The sequence below is a fragment of the Tasmannia lanceolata genome, unplaced genomic scaffold, assembly GCF_043159265.1.
Source record: "Tasmannia lanceolata isolate RefF3 unplaced genomic scaffold, GAP_Taslan_0.1 ptg000003l, whole genome shotgun sequence".
Taxonomy (NCBI): domain Eukaryota; kingdom Viridiplantae; phylum Streptophyta; class Magnoliopsida; order Canellales; family Winteraceae; genus Tasmannia; species Tasmannia lanceolata.
The window spans coordinates 8,654,003-8,670,251 of NW_027518680.1; the positions used below are offsets into that span (position 1 = coordinate 8,654,003).

Sequence of the window (16,249 nt, forward strand, 5' to 3'; positions counted from 1 at the left end):
CACCACCATGGAAATTATTTTCTTTTTTTTTCCCCAAACCAAATCGTTCCAAGGTGATAAAATTGCTAAATAATCTTTTAATAGTTTCATAATTACGCAAAAGTCATGCTTTTAGAAATTATTGCCACAGCATCCCTAAACATTAGGGGTATAACTCCGGTCGGGTTTTTGGATTGATTTTTCAAAATCATGAATTTTGAGTCAAAATTAGGGGCTGTTTGGATACTTGGATTTTAGAATCCGGGTTTTTAGTTTGAAAACATTGTAAAAGAGGCTTCATGATCAAGCTTCTGTATGCTGTATGCTGTCTTGACGGCGTTCTCCTTGAGGCGGGATGGGGACGGAGAATGCAACATCCGACCCTGCCCCGTTGCCCCTAGCTAGAGTCACTAATTATTACTTTTAAAATTTTATCCAATTATGCTGACATTGGAGTTTTAATTTTTTATATTCTTAATACTGATCGTTGGTTTTAGTTGGCAAAAAGAATCCGAATACACTTTGATTAAAGATCAACATATAAATACACAACAGACATACTCTAAATATTGAACGAGTATAATCACACATCTACACATATAAACACACACCCTCGTACAAGGAAAGAGAGAAGAAGTTTCAACCAATTGAACTAATGAAGGAGGATGGGTCTGGGGGCACAGAAACTTCCACTGCTCCTTCCAGCATCTGGGTCACTTTCTTCATAGAAGGCCTTAGTGATGGTTCCTCTTGAATACACCAAATTGCTATCATCACAAACCTCTCCAGCCTCCTAGCGTTGCTTTGTGCCTCTTCGTCATCATCCACTAACAAATTTAGTTTCCTTTCTCTATAGCAATCATAAGCCCAATAAGTCAGTATTGCATTCTCTATATCATCCAGCCCCACTTCCACGTTCTTCCTACAACAAATTATCTCCAGCAACAAGACGCCAAAGCTGTAAACATCCACCTTTGTAGTGATTGACATGTTTCTGAACCATTCGGGTGCTACATATCCTTTGGTTCCTCTTAATCCTGTATTTGTTCGAGTCTGGTCCGCTTGCATAAGCTTGGCCAGGCCAAAATCCGAAATCCTTGCAGTAAAATTGCAATCTAAAAGTATGTTTTGAGGCTTTATATCACAATGGATGATTTGGTTGCCACACTCATCATGCAAGTAAGTAAGCCCTCTTGCAACTCCAAAGGCAATCTGTGTCCGTTGGTTCCAGCTAGGCCTCGAACTTCCAAATAGGAAGCTTGCTAAGGAGCCGTTGCTCATGAACTCATATACCAAAAGCCGTTGTGACCCCTCGTAGCAGAATCCCAATAATTGGACTAGATTCTTATGATGGATTCGGCCGATTGCCGTTATTTCAGCTTTGAATTCCTTGTCTCCTTCCTCCACGAACTTCTCCAACTTCTTTACTGCGATGAAATTTCCAGTACTTGATGTTAAGACGCCTTTGTAGACTGTGCCGAAAGCACCGCTGCCCAATTCTTGTTTAAACCCATCTGTGGCTTCTTCAAGCTCTTTGTAAGTAAACGATCGCAAATGCATTCCTAAGAAATTTTGTTCTGGTGGCGCTTGTTCTGGCTGGTGTTTTAGTAGTTTCTTCTGATATTGGAAGAAAACAGCCAACAAAATGGTTACCAAAAAGACGAGGTTGAGAAACACAGAACTTCCTAAAAGGGTCGAGAAGATGATGATCAGAGTACCTCGATCACTCTTCCCTCTGTTTGAACCTGAAGGCAATGGAAACTGAGAAGTGGAATTTCCTTGGGGAACTTTGATGAGTGCCTTTGTTGTTCTCTCTATCCTCCCATTTGAGAGTGGGAGCTTCTTCTTGAAACAGTCTACACCAGTGAAAATGGCGACCGCACAAAAACAATCATCCAAGCAGAGTTCTCTGCACTGGTCTTCATTTATTGGATTATATCGTTCAGAGTCAGACATCGGCCAATTTGTGTTTGGCAACTCTGTCATTCGGAATTGAGGTCTAGGCTCTTCCCATGATCCAGCAGGCTCACAACTTTGAGGAACAAAGTCCGGTTTGCATCCCTTGAAAGGGTTACTGGAATCAAAGTAGGAATAATTGGGTGGACAGAAGCAACTAGGCCTTAGAGTATCATCTAGTCTGCAGTAGCTATTGAACCCACAAGCTCCACTGCCAAAACTATCCGTAATTGCCCAACAAATGTCACTTGGGACTGACCATTCAATAGACCAGGACTCACCAGCCCAGTTTCTGTTGCTGGAGCCATTCTTGGGGTATATATATTGCCTGAAAACTCCATCAAAATCAAGTGTTGCTCTGTGGTAGAAGTCTCTGGTTGAAACTATGTTTCCCAAAGTGAGGTTGTGTACGCTCCCATTTGTTTGCCTGAGGTAAATGTAACCTGACTGATTGAAGATCATCTGAGAATTGGTTCCTGCAGTGCTGCTACTCCAGTAAGCATTGTAAAGATAATTGGTAAGGAGATTTGTTGTGTAAAGCACGAGATTCCCATCTGTTTGGAAACGAAGCTCAAACTTTCCGCTAGAGTAGTTGGTCTCTGTTTCACGAGAAGATAGCGTGGTGCCCATATCCAATATCTGTGAAGGCAAGATGGTGTCCGTGGAATGATCGAAACTCTGCCAAGTGATACCAGAATTCGAATTCCAGAGCACCAAATTCCCAGTGTCGAGAATGTCAGCAGAGGTGGCACTACCGTTAGTGACTTGAGCCGTCCATATCTCTTGTCCTTGATTATTGCTCAGCACAAGTTGTCCACTGCTCTTCAACTCGACTTTCGATCCATAAAGCACAAGATTACCTTTGTGTGCAGACCAAACTATAGTTTTTTCTGGTACTTTGTCGAACCAGATTGCAAGTAAGAAGAGATTTTTGTCTGCAACAGGTTTGAACCCGAATGCGAAATAACCAGAAGGTGAAACCCATGAAGAATTGTCACTGGTAGAGAGAAGGAATTGTGATCTAATAATTCCCTCTGCTTGTTTTTTTTTATTTTTATAGATGGAGATAATATTGTTGGTTCTCTATGTCTAGTACAACAGACTCTTGTCTTTTTGGCTTCCACAGCTACTTGGAGTGATCTACTGATCTTGACCGTCCAGCTAATTTTAGCCACATTGTAAAACATAGGGAATTCAAAGTTAATAGCTGTTAGATTAGTAACTTGCTTTTGGGAATGGACCGTCAACAAAAGTTGAAAGCAACATTATACTAGAAGCTCTTGATCAGATATGTTTAGGACCATACGATTATCGCGTGATTTTAGGCCTATGACCAACCAAAGAGGAGACACCGTTTTATGCACGGCTCGAGTGTTAAGACGGATTATACACTAATCTTTGGTGTATATTTTTAGTTTATACAGGTTATCATTTCTTAACCCCGATCCCTATCAACCCTTCTTTAATTCACAGCCGGAAATCGTTACCAATTCATTGCATGTACGTTCTTGACGGGTTGTTCTTTTCAACCTTTATTTTACGCTGGGACCCATCAACATATATGGTGGGGCCCAGTCTACATGCCTTTGTTTGGATTATTTGATTGGGATTTCTTCCTATCTTTGTTTGCTTGGTATTAAATCTAACGGTCGGAAACTGCTGATCAGAAGATTAACCGTTCATCTTGTGGGCCACCAAGATATACTTTGTATTTTTACGGTATTGATCATGCTCCATCGGTTTACTGAGCCCAAGAGGATTAGATCCTTGGCAATTGAAATTAGAATAGTAATGAGAAAATTGGGGTCCTTATTGTGATCTGGACCACACATCTTGTGGGCCCACACCTCTGTGCAATTGAAAATGCTTTCTCTTTGGCATACCCAAAAATGGAAAATAAATATCACGGTTGTTTTTTTATTTGACTGGACTTTCGTCCCTCCGCATGGAATCTAATCCCATATGGACAAGGAATTCGTAGAAAAATAAATGAAGATAACGACATCACAATTGCCCTTAACACTGCCTCTTTGGATGCTACCAAAATTGTTTCCTATTTTTAGCAAAATATTTTAATTTAATCTGGTATGCAAGCGGGGTCATTAACGACTCTTTGGAAGTCAAGAGTGGAGAATTTTTGCAACTATTATAAACTTAATTTGTAAATAATTATATTTAACATTCAAACAATTTGGAAATAAGATTATATTGAATTAATTTTTAGATCGATGTGCCCTAAAATATATGGTAAAAATGTCAGTTACAAAGATGGAGCAAGAAGGAATATAATTCCATAAAAAGTAAAAGATAAAAAAAAGGCAAGGAAAAATCATATGAAATATGGGACTCAGTTTCCAAAAATAAATATAATGTGTCGAATGACAAAAATACCCTTTTTCAAGGTTTTTTTTTTTTAAATAAATGCCCTATCCACTAATGTTGTCTTGGCCGCCTACGGTAAATGCCGATTAGGGTTTTCTCATCTAGCTGCTACGATACAAGAGGGAAAAAAGTGGTCCATCGACATCAGATGGAGCCTCATGCAATATGAAATAAACTCCGCCTCCAAAACAGATGAAGAAGTCATGCTTCCGCTTATCCATGACATACTGCGTCCTTCTCCGAGCATGAAAAGTGTATCCAGAAGTGAACCAATGGGTGTCCTGACAGTCAAACAACTAATCTATTACAAACATTAGAGGGCGAGGCAAGCCTTGGCACAACAGTAAGGTTGCTTCATTGCGGGTTCGAGTCACGGAAACAGCCTCTCTACAAAGCAGGGGTAAGGCTGCGTACATCTAGCCCTCCCCAGACCCCACAATGGAAGGATCCTCGTGCACTAGGCTGCCCTTTTTTTCTGCGCTAGCGGACCACCTTTTGCCTTCAAGGCTTCCCTCTAATGATGTATTAGCTAGGCAGAGAGACTCCAATCATCGTCGTCAGTGGCATCCGGCAGCTAGAGTTAGGGCCGACAATTAAACTAGTGAAAACGGGGATCCTCCCAGCTCCGCCCCACACGAGACGGGGATTCCCCGATTTAAGCGGGGACGAGGATTAAAAAATTCCCCAAAGCAAGGATGGGGATGGATCTGGCCCCGCCCCGCCTCGTAATCCCCATGCAAAATTGAATTTTTTGCTATTAAATTTGGGTTTGCTGCTTTTAATTTGTGTAGCCGTACTTACCATAGAACAAATTTCATTTGGTATTCCTAAATTTTCCTATTATCTTCCTCAAATTCATTTATATTAGAATGTTTCCAATAATAAAATCCATCAAACACGTTTTCCCGTAATGTGCAAGGCGGGGACGGGGATGGAGATTGGATTTTCCTTCGGGGCGGGAATGGTGATTCCCCGCCATCCCTGAAGCAGCGACAGGGAATTTTCCTTGAGCCGGGGATGGGGACGGAGAATGCAACATCCTGCCCCGCCCCGTTCCCCCTAGCTAGAGTCACTAATTATTACTTTTAAAATTTATCCGAAAATAGGGTTATTTTGGTGGCTTTAGTTGGCAAAAGAATCCGAATTGGGGTTTGGAGTTTTAATTTTTTATACTTTCTTAATATTGATACTTTCTTAATGGTGACATTGGTGACATTGGAGTTTTAATTTTTTATACTTTCTTAATATTGATCGTTGGCTTTAGTTGGCAAAAGAATCCGAATTACTCCAAGCGCTCCAGACAAATCCGCTCTCATAAGGGGAAAGAAATCTCTTTTTCAAGGCAAAAAAAGGAAAGCATTCAAGCCTGCAAGCTTGCAAAATGGGGTTCTTTTTTTAAAAAAAAAAGAAGATAACAGTTTATTTTATTCCTGGAAGGAAATTACACGAAGAAGGGACAAGATGTCCCTGTGTAATACGGTGAATTACAAGAGATTCGCTCCCGGAGCATTAAATACAACATTCGGAACCGATAATCCCACTCCCTCCTTCGCTAAACGATCGGCCAGAGAGTTAGCCGTACGCCTTCGATGCGTTATCAACGGACGTATGATACCCATGAGATCTCGTATCTCATCAATCTCGTTTGCAAGCTGCAAGGGCCAGGACCTTGGTTCCTCGCCCATGCAATCACGTTGGTTGAATCACCTTCCACGATTAAGGGCCCCAAATTATGATTCCTAAACCTACGAAGGCCGAATAATAATGCTCCAGCTTCCGCCTCGTTCGCATCACATACACCCGCCGGGGTGCAAAATGGGGTTCTTGGCACCCCAAAATCCTCTGTATCTCAAGTTCAGCTAAATTTAAAGGAGAAAATCCACAGACCAATATAGTAAAACCCACGCCAGCCTAAATTAGTGTTTTGCGGAGATTGTTTAGGAAAGGTGGTGGTTGGTGTTTGGTAGTGTTTGGATTCGGGTATGGGCCCACATTATTTGGATGATCCAAAGCGTTCATTTGATGGGTCCTGACATAGATAGGGTGTGCCCAAAAAAGCAGCTCCATCGGATCATCCTAACCCTTCAATCTATGGACGAACCTTCAGCTGAGGGGGCAAACCTTAAACAAAACGAAACTAGAGGGGATGTCTTTGTCACTTTTTAAATTATAGGGGTTGAAGTGGATGTGTCAGAAACTAGAGGGGGTGTAAATGTAATTATCCCTTTAATAAATGGAGCCTATTTGTTCAATGATTTAAATCATTTATCTGCTAGGCCCTATTGTGGATGGGACATGCATCAAAATCAACTGCCATGGCAAGTGAAAGAGTAAATTATTATTCCGATTGGCTGTTGGAATGGACTTCTCACAGATTTTAATTTCATGAGCTTTTTTCTAAACAAACCTGCCAGAGAAAGGAAGAAGTGGAAACAATCAATTGGAAACAATGATTTAATTTAGTTCTTGCCATTAAATCTAGGGTTCTACTGACAAAATGCTCATGCTTGCTGCTAATACATACCATATTTTTGGAAATTAATGGGTCAAATAGTAAATTGGGCTGATTTTTTTAGCTTTGTTACAAACGAATATGAAGAATAAACAAATAAAGTGGGTTAAGGATGAACTTTGGATAATAAAGCATTTATAATGAATATCTGTGACATAACCTACAGATTGAGAAAAGGATTTTCTCACTTGTTGCTACTTTTAACCTGTACACATGGCGAGAATAGATCGAAAACATAAGCAACGGCAAAAATATTTTATTAATGATATCGTATTGATATAAAGTAATAGATTGAATTTAATTATTTATATAGTTTTAACAAACCCAGCACGCCACCCATTTCTGATTCTTCAACAAACAGAAATACCCCCTATGTGAACACGATGTAGGAGAAGATATTATAACAAAAAATTAGGGAAGCATATTAGGCTTTTAAAACTTGTTTACTTGGTCCTTTATCAAAGCTCATAAAAATTACAAAATAAGAAGAAGAAACATTTCTAATACTTTACCAAAATCATACAAAAACCGTAACTGTTTGAATGTCTTCTTTGGGTTTCGTCGGGATCCATGTCCAGAAGGTTTAATTTATTAGGCAGGGAGAGTGGTGGAGGAAAATATGAAGAATAGTCCCAAATTCTGTATGAGGAGAAAAGGATTTTAATATATCTATATAGTTAATGGCTGCTCGGAAGCTTGACAAAAAAAAATCTCAACACCAAACCGGTATGCAAAGCTTGCCCTATGTTAATGTAACCTTCATAATCTGAAATGAAAAGAAAATTCCTAACTACACTATAAACCCATGTAAGCTTGACTACAAACATGAATAGAAAAATGTTTGAGAATAACAGATACACACACACACAAAAATAGAATTACTTTGCAAAGATGCACAGCAGAGTTTCAAAAAGAGTTTGGTCGATTGCCTATTAGAATAAAATTCTTTGCTAGAAAGAGAAGATATCTACGAGGGGGTTTTAGAAAAAGTTTATATGAGAAACGTTGGATAATGAAGAGTCACAACGTTTGGGGGGTTTTGGACGTTTGGACGTTTGAGGCTTTTTAAAATTGCAAGAAACGTTGGATAATGAAGAGTCACAATTTTTGGGGGTTTTGAACGTTTGGACGTTTTGGGGCTTTTTAAAATTGCGGGATGGAGGAAGGGCCGACACGTGGCGCCAAAGTGTTTGGTAGTGTTTGGATTCGGGTATGGGCCCACATTATTTGGATGATCCAAAGCGTTCATTTGATGGGTCCTGACATAGATAGGTTGTGCCCAAAAAATCAGCTCCATCGGATCATCCTAACCCTTCAATCTATGGACGAACCTTCAGTTGAGGGAGCAAACCTTAAACAAATTGAAACTAGAGGGGATGTCTTTGTCACTTTTTAAACTATAGGGGTTGAAGTGGATGTGTCATAAACTAGAGGGGGTGTAAATGTAATTATCCCTTTATTTTAACTAACGTCAAAATCATAGCCAAATTGAACTCACATAACTCATTCACTTGCAATGAGTGTCTTTCTCACACAATTGGACAAATTGGGGATCAGTTGTTGCATTTCTAAATATCATATCGAATAACACAAATTTACTGGTAAAATTCATGAATGACATCTGCAAAACGTTAATTAGAATACAAATATTTTATTCTATGCATTACCTTGCTAGAGAGGAATCAAGTTACTTCTGCAATTCAATTTTAGTGACATAATTACAGAATTTAAGGGAAAGATCCATAGAAAATAAGAATGCAGAGAGTTATTTAACCTAAATAAAGTGGACAATTTCAAAGGGAGATTGAAAGACTTCATAATAATTAACAAACCTTAAAACCTTAAAACCCACTTAGCCTATTGTTGTTTTAAATACATCGTAGTAACATATACAACAAACGGCACAACAGCTGTCCCGAAGGGAAAAAGAGCAAATCGATCAATCCAAAAGATTCATGACACCCTCCCAAGCTTGATAAGAGAGAGAGAGAGAGAGAGAGAGAGAGAGAGAGAGAGAGAGAGTTTTTTGGAAACGGAAGGGACTCGAGCTTTATAAGATTGGCAACCACAGGATCTCTTAAATAAGATATTGGAAAGTTTGATAAGAATGGCAATTGCCATTTACTAAGGACTCTTAAGAGTTGATAAAACCAAATCATTTTATCGAGTGGGTAAGAATCTAGTGCCGACCCCGGACTATGGTGGGAAAAAAAAAAAACTTTGGTTGGTTGCTTGGACTGTTGGGAAGAAAAAAATTCTTCTCACGCTTATTTTTGGTTCTTGGGATTATTTTGGTTCATGGGATTATTTTGGGATGGGATGAAAAGGCAATCATTACAAGAGTGGGATTAAAAAAATTCACCACACAAGCAATCATTACAAGAGTGGGATTAAAAAAATTCTAGTGCTAAAAGGCAATCAAACATGGGATGGGTTCAAAACTTTACTAAAACTTCCTAAGACAAAAATTTTACTGGCAACCAAACGGACATGGGATTTTTATTTTACCGGGATACTTCTAGGACTTTTTTTTTCCCACCAATCTCGGATTTTTTTCTCCCACATAAATCCCAGGAACAAATTTGAATATTGTTAGATTTGGGTAAAAAGGTTTGATAGCGAAAATCCAGGAATGAATACTCATTGAGGGATTTTCAGTTTTTTTAGCTATACAAAGAAGTATTGCCTATATACAAAGAAGTATGAATACTCACAAGAGTGTAATGATTTCTTAATTCTAATCGTTGGATTTAGTTGGCAAAAGAATCTGAATTCCTCCAAGCACTCCAGACAAATCCGTTCTCATAAGGGGAAAGAAATCTCTTTTTCAAGGCAAAAAAAGGAAAGCATCCAAGCATGCAAGCTTGTAAAATGGGGTTCTTTGCATAGTTAGCAAAACGTGATTCGCCAATAAAACGGGACGGAAAAATTTCGAGTTTAATACGGTACTGGTTCAAAAAAAACGTAGTAAAAAAAAACGGAAACACAAGAAAATGAGTTTAGAATTTTGTCATTTACAAAATATGGTGGGGGTAAAATTGGAAAGTTGACCCAAAAAAATGTGTTTAAAGCATTTAAAACGTGGTTAAAACGTTTGCCTAAAAAAACGGAGTTTTATTCATTGTGAAAGTTTTAAATGGCACACCATTAAAACACGTTTTAAAAAAAAACGGAGTTTTGCTAACTATGGTTCTTTGCACCCAAAGATTCTCTGTATCTCAATTTCAGCTAAATTTAGAGGAGAAAATCCACAGAGCAATATGGTAAAACCCGCCAGCCTAAATTAGGGTTTTGAGAAGATTGTTTAGGAAAGGTGGTGCGTGGTGGGAGTCACTTTGTGAAGCACCTTTTTATAATAAAAGAAAAAATGTGGCTCCCTCAGGTCTATAAATCTACCAGCATCACTTCATATTGTATACTCTCTCTCCCTCTCTCTGTAGCAAATGAAAGAAAGAAGAGAGACATGGTGAAGGTGGTGGTGCTGATTTTTTCAAGTTAGAGGGGTGGGGAAGATGAAAAGGTGAAAAGGGTTGTGCCCGGCTCCCTGTGTGCCGCACGTGTAGACCAATCTCTTAGCCTAATAGAAATCGGTCTGGATCGGATCTTTTTATCTTATAATAAAAAAGAATGATTATAAGATGAGGGCTGTGAATGTGGCAAGGGCTGTGAATAAATGAAAAAAACAAGGGCTTTTCATTTGACTTTTGCAAAGAGAACGGTGGTTTTTTTTTTTAAATGGCATGCTTATGCATACTATTTGTAAAATTTGATTCAATTATTCTGAGATATAGTTTTGTTTATGTTCTTGATTCGATCATTCTGAGACATCGGTGGTTCTAAACTTTAAAATTTTATTGCAGTTGAACTCCTTAGATTGTCTTCTATGAAGAATTAATCTCACAAAGAATTTTATTGACCTAACATGCATTTTGGGACTTTTGTCAGTTTATTGTCAATTATTGTCCACAATACACTTTCATTAAAGATCAACTACATATAAATACACAGCAGACATACGACTGTAAATATTGAACGAGTATAATCACACATCTACACATATAAACACACACCCTCGTATGCGGAAAGAGAGAAGATGTTTCTGTTAGGAAATAATCCTAACGGTGGATGTGGCTTTTGCAAGATCGATGGTCAAGATCATTTGGTTAGTTAATTGGTTTTGTGAAAAGTCATTAATGAAAAGACTTTATGTGAAAAGGTATGAACGTAAAAAGACGTTTGGGGAGAGGGATGGGCGTGATGAGGAGTCGCATCTCTTCCCACAAACGCTTATAAAAGGGAACTCTTGGGTCCTATTTGCACACAACAAATTCGTTTTTCAATCTTTGAGAATCCACGCTTGAAGAGAAAGAAACCGGTCCCCATCACCGACGGTTGTGTAGCGAAGAGAAACTCAGAGAGAAAGAAAAACCCAATTCATGGCTTCCGGTATGATTTTTTTCCCATTACAATTCAATCCCTATTGTTCTGTAATTTTCTCAATGTTGAATCGCCAAGATCTGTTGCCTCTTACATGTGGTATCAGAGCCACGGTTTTAGCGAGAAAACGGCGAGAAATTTTATTTTTGGGAATTTTTTTTTTTTGACATCGCAGGAAAACGGTGTGCCGCCGGAAAACGGTTGCTCCGATCGGTGATTTTCCGGCATGGATGTGAAGTTCGTCGAGAGACGAGTCCAATGCAACAAACGGTGCCTAAATCCGATGTCAAACGAACCCAGAAATTGAAATTGAAATTTGTTGTTTTTTTTGGAATTTTCTGAAATTTATAACTGCTGTTGGAGAAGATGATGAATAGTAATGAGCCGATGGGCCGCGCCGGCCCGTTAAGGATCCATCAAGGATCCGCGATTTTTGAAAGGCCCAGTTAACAGAGAAGGCCCATAAAACCTGTCTGGGCCCAGCAGACCCAACCCAAATCGGCCCAGGGACCTTTTTTGGGCCATTTCTGGCATTTTTTGGGGTTTTGGGTCCGGCTAATATTGATTCTAGGGGTTTGGAACCCTCCTGAACCCATTTTTTGAGTCAGTTTTTACATTTGAGCACTGTATTATATGGTTACAGTGTAAATTCAACAAAATTTGGTTTTATTTTGTTTAAATATTATATGAGTTTTGTGTTTGGTTTAAATCTCAAACACTAAATGAATGAACAAAGAATTGTGATTCCGACTGGGAAACGAAATCGCTTAGGATTAGTGGTTTAAATAAAGAACAGTGTCGCATATAGTGACACATTATGAACTACAAAACCACTTTAAATTCCGTCCATTTGTCCAAGAGCAACACTCAGCCCAACGGATGACTGTTGCTTTGTACAAATATGCGGTGTGAGAGGGCTAGGCCTCGATAACTTGGTTTGGGGTTGCGCTTCTGCCCAACGGTGATGTGTACCTTAAGTATAGAGTTATTTGGCCCTAGTTAGTCTCATGGATGAGAGCCAAATGTGTGTCGTGGCACGGCCCAACGGACGACCCATGATGATACGCTGGTGTCTCCCTAGAATCACATTTATGTGTTTCTGTGATTCTAGGCAATCCAACTAACTTCCCTAAAGATAAATTGACTTAAAAATGGAGCCACTTGTGTATCGTGGCATGGCCCAACGGACATCCCACGGTGACACACCGGGTGTTCCATCAAGAACACACTTATGTATTTTGTGTTTCTGTTTACTTTAGTCATTTATTTTAAAGTTGGATTACATCAAATCGTGGATTTTAATGAATAAACTCCTTTTGTGGATTTAAATGGTGTCTTAGATAGTGAGCAAAATTGTAACTGTCTGTCTTTTTCGTCTACAGCATTGAACCCTAGTTCTATCTCTAGTTATTTGTCCGGGATCGAGGTTTTGAGTGGGACTAATTTCGGAAAATGGAAGGATCATATTCACATAGTCTTAGGGTGTTTGGACCTAGATTATGCACTTAGGAATGACAAACCTGAAGTGCCTTCTAATGAGAGTACTGCTGCGGATTTGGCTACCTATGAAAAATGGGAACGGTCAAACCGCATGAGCCTTATGATTATGAAAAGCACGATCTCTACCTCTATCCGAGGAGGCATTCCCGACTCAGAAGAAAATGAGGAATTTACTGCTAGCGAGTACCTACAGGCAGTAGAGGATCAGTTTAAGGGATCGTCTAAGGCTCTTGCCAGTACACTGATGATGAAGATGATCACTATGAAGTACAATGGTAGTAGTGGTGTGAGAGAGCACATTATGCGAATGAATGACATGGCCTCCCAACTAAAGAAAATGAACATGGAGATCTCTGAGGGTTTCCTTGTTCATTTCATGATGACATCTCTTCTTGCGCAGTTTACTCCATTTAAAATTAATTACAATACGCAGAAAGAGAAGTTGGAAATGAGTGAACTCATAGCCATGTGTGTTCAAGAAGAAGAGAGGTTGAAGACCGAGCAACCTGAAAGTGCTCATTACACCACAGAGGGAACATCGAAGGGTCACTTCAAGAAGAAAACCAAAGGTAAGGGCTTTGGGAAAGGCAAGAAGAAGGTAGCAAGTGATTCGGCTCAGGGCTTGACTGGTGGGATGAAAAGTCGCATTAGATGCCATTTCTGTAAGAAACTTGGTCACATAAAGAAAGAGTGCTCCAAGTATGAAGAGTGGCTGCATAAGAAAGGTAATAATTCAGTTTTTGTTTGTCATGAATCTTTCCTTATAGATGCACCTAGAAATACTTGGTGGATAGATACAGGTTCTACTATTCACATCTCGAATTCCTTGCAGGGATTTCAAGAGAGACGGAGACTCGGGAAAGGGGAGCGAACCATTAAGATGGGAAATGGAGTAGAAGCAGACGTCAAGGCTATTGGCACTTTTCGTCTTGTATTAGATAGTGGCTTCATTATGTATTTGGAAGACTGCCATGAGCAGAAACCTTATATCTGTATCCAGACTTGATTCCTCTGGATTTGAATTTAAGTTTGGGAATAAAGGTTTTACATTACTCCATGATTCCAATGTTGTTGGTTCTGGTCCTCTTGTGGGCAATCTATATATGATTAATTTAGATAGCTCGTTTGCACATTCTCTGTTGTCCATGCATGTGAATGAGGAAATCAGTTACCGTGGCAATAAACGGGGTCGAGTTGATGAAAACTCTTCCAGTTTGTGGCATAAGCGTTTAGGCCACATTTCCATTAGTCGTATGGAAAGACTGGTGAAGGATGGAGTTCTTCCTTCTCTTGACTTTTCTGATTTCGGGATTTGTAGGCAGTGTCTTAAGGGTAAACAAACCAAAACTAGTAAGAAGGGCGCCACTAGGAGTACCGGCCTGTTAGAAGTTATTCACACTGATATCTGTGGGCCATTTCCTACTCCTGCCCTAAGTGGCGAGAGATATTTCATTACCTTTATCGATGACTTTTCTCGTTTTAGCTACGTCTATCTTATCAAAGAAAAGTCGGAAGCACTGGATACCTTTAAGATCTATAAGGCTGAGATTGAGTTACAACTTGACCGGAAGATTAAGGTTGTGAGGTCCGATAGAGGTGGGGAATACTATGGCAGATATTCCGATACGGGCCGCAGTCCAGGTGCGTTCGCACTTTACCTACAGGAGAACGGTATTGTCGCTCAGTACACGATGCCAGGTACACCTGAGCAAAATGGTGTTGCTGAGAGACGAAACCGTACTCTTATGGATATGGTGAGGAGCATGATTTGCAATTCACCATTGCCTGAGTCCTTGTGGGGAGAAGCATTGAAAACAGCCGTTCATATCCTAAACCGTGTACCAAGTAAAGCTGTGGCTAAGACCCCTTATGAGTTATGGGCCGGTAAAAAGCCTAAGCTAGGATATTTGCATGTTTGGGGCTGTATGGCTGAAGCCAAAATTTATAACCCACAGTTGAGAAAGTTAGACGCTAGGACCATCTCTTGTTACTTCATAGGTTACCCTAAACGGTCTAAGGGTTATAGGTTCTATAGTTCTACTCATAGCACCCGGATTGTAGAGACAAGATACGCTGTATTCTTAGAGGATGGTGATATCAGTGGGAGTTCTGTGCCTAGGTCACTTACTTTTGAGGAGAACCGGATATTTGTTCCAATACCGGTAATCCAAGAAAGAGTAGTGTCGATTCCTCCACCTGAGGATATCGATGCACCAGATGGCACATTGGAGGTTTCGGCGTTTCGCCCCACATTCCTGATGCTCCAGCAACGATTGTCGCTGAGCAATCTGTGCGTAGGTCACAGAGAGAGAGGAGGTCAGCCATTTCTGATGACTATGTTGTCTATCTAAACGAGTGTGACTACGACGGTGAAATGGATAATGATCCACTTTCATTTGGTCAGGCCATAAATAGCGACCGATCAGCTCAGTGGCTTCAAGCCATGAAGGATGAGTTGCTCTCGATGGAAAAGAACCGTGTCTGGGAACTCACCGAATTACCTAAAGGGGTCAAGCCTGTAGGCTGTAAATGGGTCTTCAAGACCAAAAGAGACTCTAAGGGCGGTATTGAAAGATATAAGGCCAGACTAGTCGCTAAGGGGTTCACTCAAAAAGAGGGAATAGACTTCAAAGAGACTTTCTCTCCAGTATCAAGGAAAGACTCTTTAAGAATAGTTATGGCTTTGGTGACTCATTATGACTTAGAGTTACACCAGATGGATGTGAAGACTGCATTTTTAAATGGTGACCTTCATGAGGATATCTATATGATTCAGCCTGAAGGTCTTAAGGCTAAGAGCGAAGAGCACCTAGTCTGTAGGCTTAAAAAGTCCATTTACGGACTTAAGCAGGCTTCTAGGCAGTGGTATCTGAAATTTCATGAGGTAGTGTCTAGTTTTGGGTTCAAGGAAAATGCTGTAGATAAATGCATATATCTTAAGGTTAGTGGGAGTCGATTCATCATCCTAGTGTTATATGTTGATGCTATACTACTTGCCAGTAGTAACCTAGGCATGCTGAAAGAAACAAAACAATTCCTCTCAAGGAATTTTGATATGAAAGATCTTGGTGAAGCTTCCTATGTTATAGGAATAGAGATTCATCGAGATAGGACTCGAGGATTGCTGGGATTGTCTCAGAAGACCTATATAGAAAAAGTCCTTAAGAGATTCAGCATGGAGAGGTGCTCCCCTAGTCTTGCCCCTATAGTTAAGGGTGATGTATTCAGTCAGTTACAATGTCCCAGGAACGCACTGGAACGGGATGAGATGAGACATATTCCTTATGCTTCCGCTGTTGGTAGTCTCATGTATGCTCAGGTCTGTACCCGTCCAGATATTTCATTTGCAGTTGGCATGCTTGGTAGATACCAAAGTGACCCAGGTCTGGATCACTGGAAGGCAGCCAAAAAGGTTATGCGTTACCTGCGAGGGACTTCAGATTACATGCTCACATTTAGGAGATCGGATAGCCTTGAGGTGAT

General features: G+C 40.0%; 1 protein-coding gene across 1 annotated transcript; it reads right to left on the reverse strand.

Moving 5' to 3' along the window:
* Window positions 1-618: 618 nt before the first annotated feature.
* Window positions 619-3,767, reverse strand: LOC143864821 (G-type lectin S-receptor-like serine/threonine-protein kinase LECRK2). Its single transcript, XM_077375673.1, has 3 exons — window positions 3,681-3,767; window positions 3,485-3,591; window positions 619-2,932 (listed from the first exon to the last, which is right to left on the reverse strand). The coding sequence occupies exons 1-3, from the start codon at window positions 3,765-3,767 to the stop codon at window positions 619-621; spliced, it is 2,508 nt and encodes an 835-aa protein (XP_077231788.1).
* Between the last annotated feature and the right edge of the window lie 12,482 nt (window positions 3,768-16,249).

What these genes read in the sequence shown, in the direction of transcription:
- LOC143864821 (XM_077375673.1), bottom strand. Translation starts at nt 3,767, where the DNA reads ATGTGTGGTCCAGATCACAATAAGGACCCCAATTTTCTCATTACTATT. An exon ending in ATCTAATCCTCTTGGGCTCA is followed by an intron (nt 3,592 to 3,680) that starts GTAAACCGATGG and finishes TCTGATCAGCAG; the next exon opens with TTTCCGACCGTTAGATTTAA. An exon ending in CCCACCATATATGTTGATGG is followed by an intron (nt 2,933 to 3,484) that starts GTCCCAGCGTAA and finishes TCTCTCTACCAG; the next exon opens with TGACAATTCTTCATGGGTTT.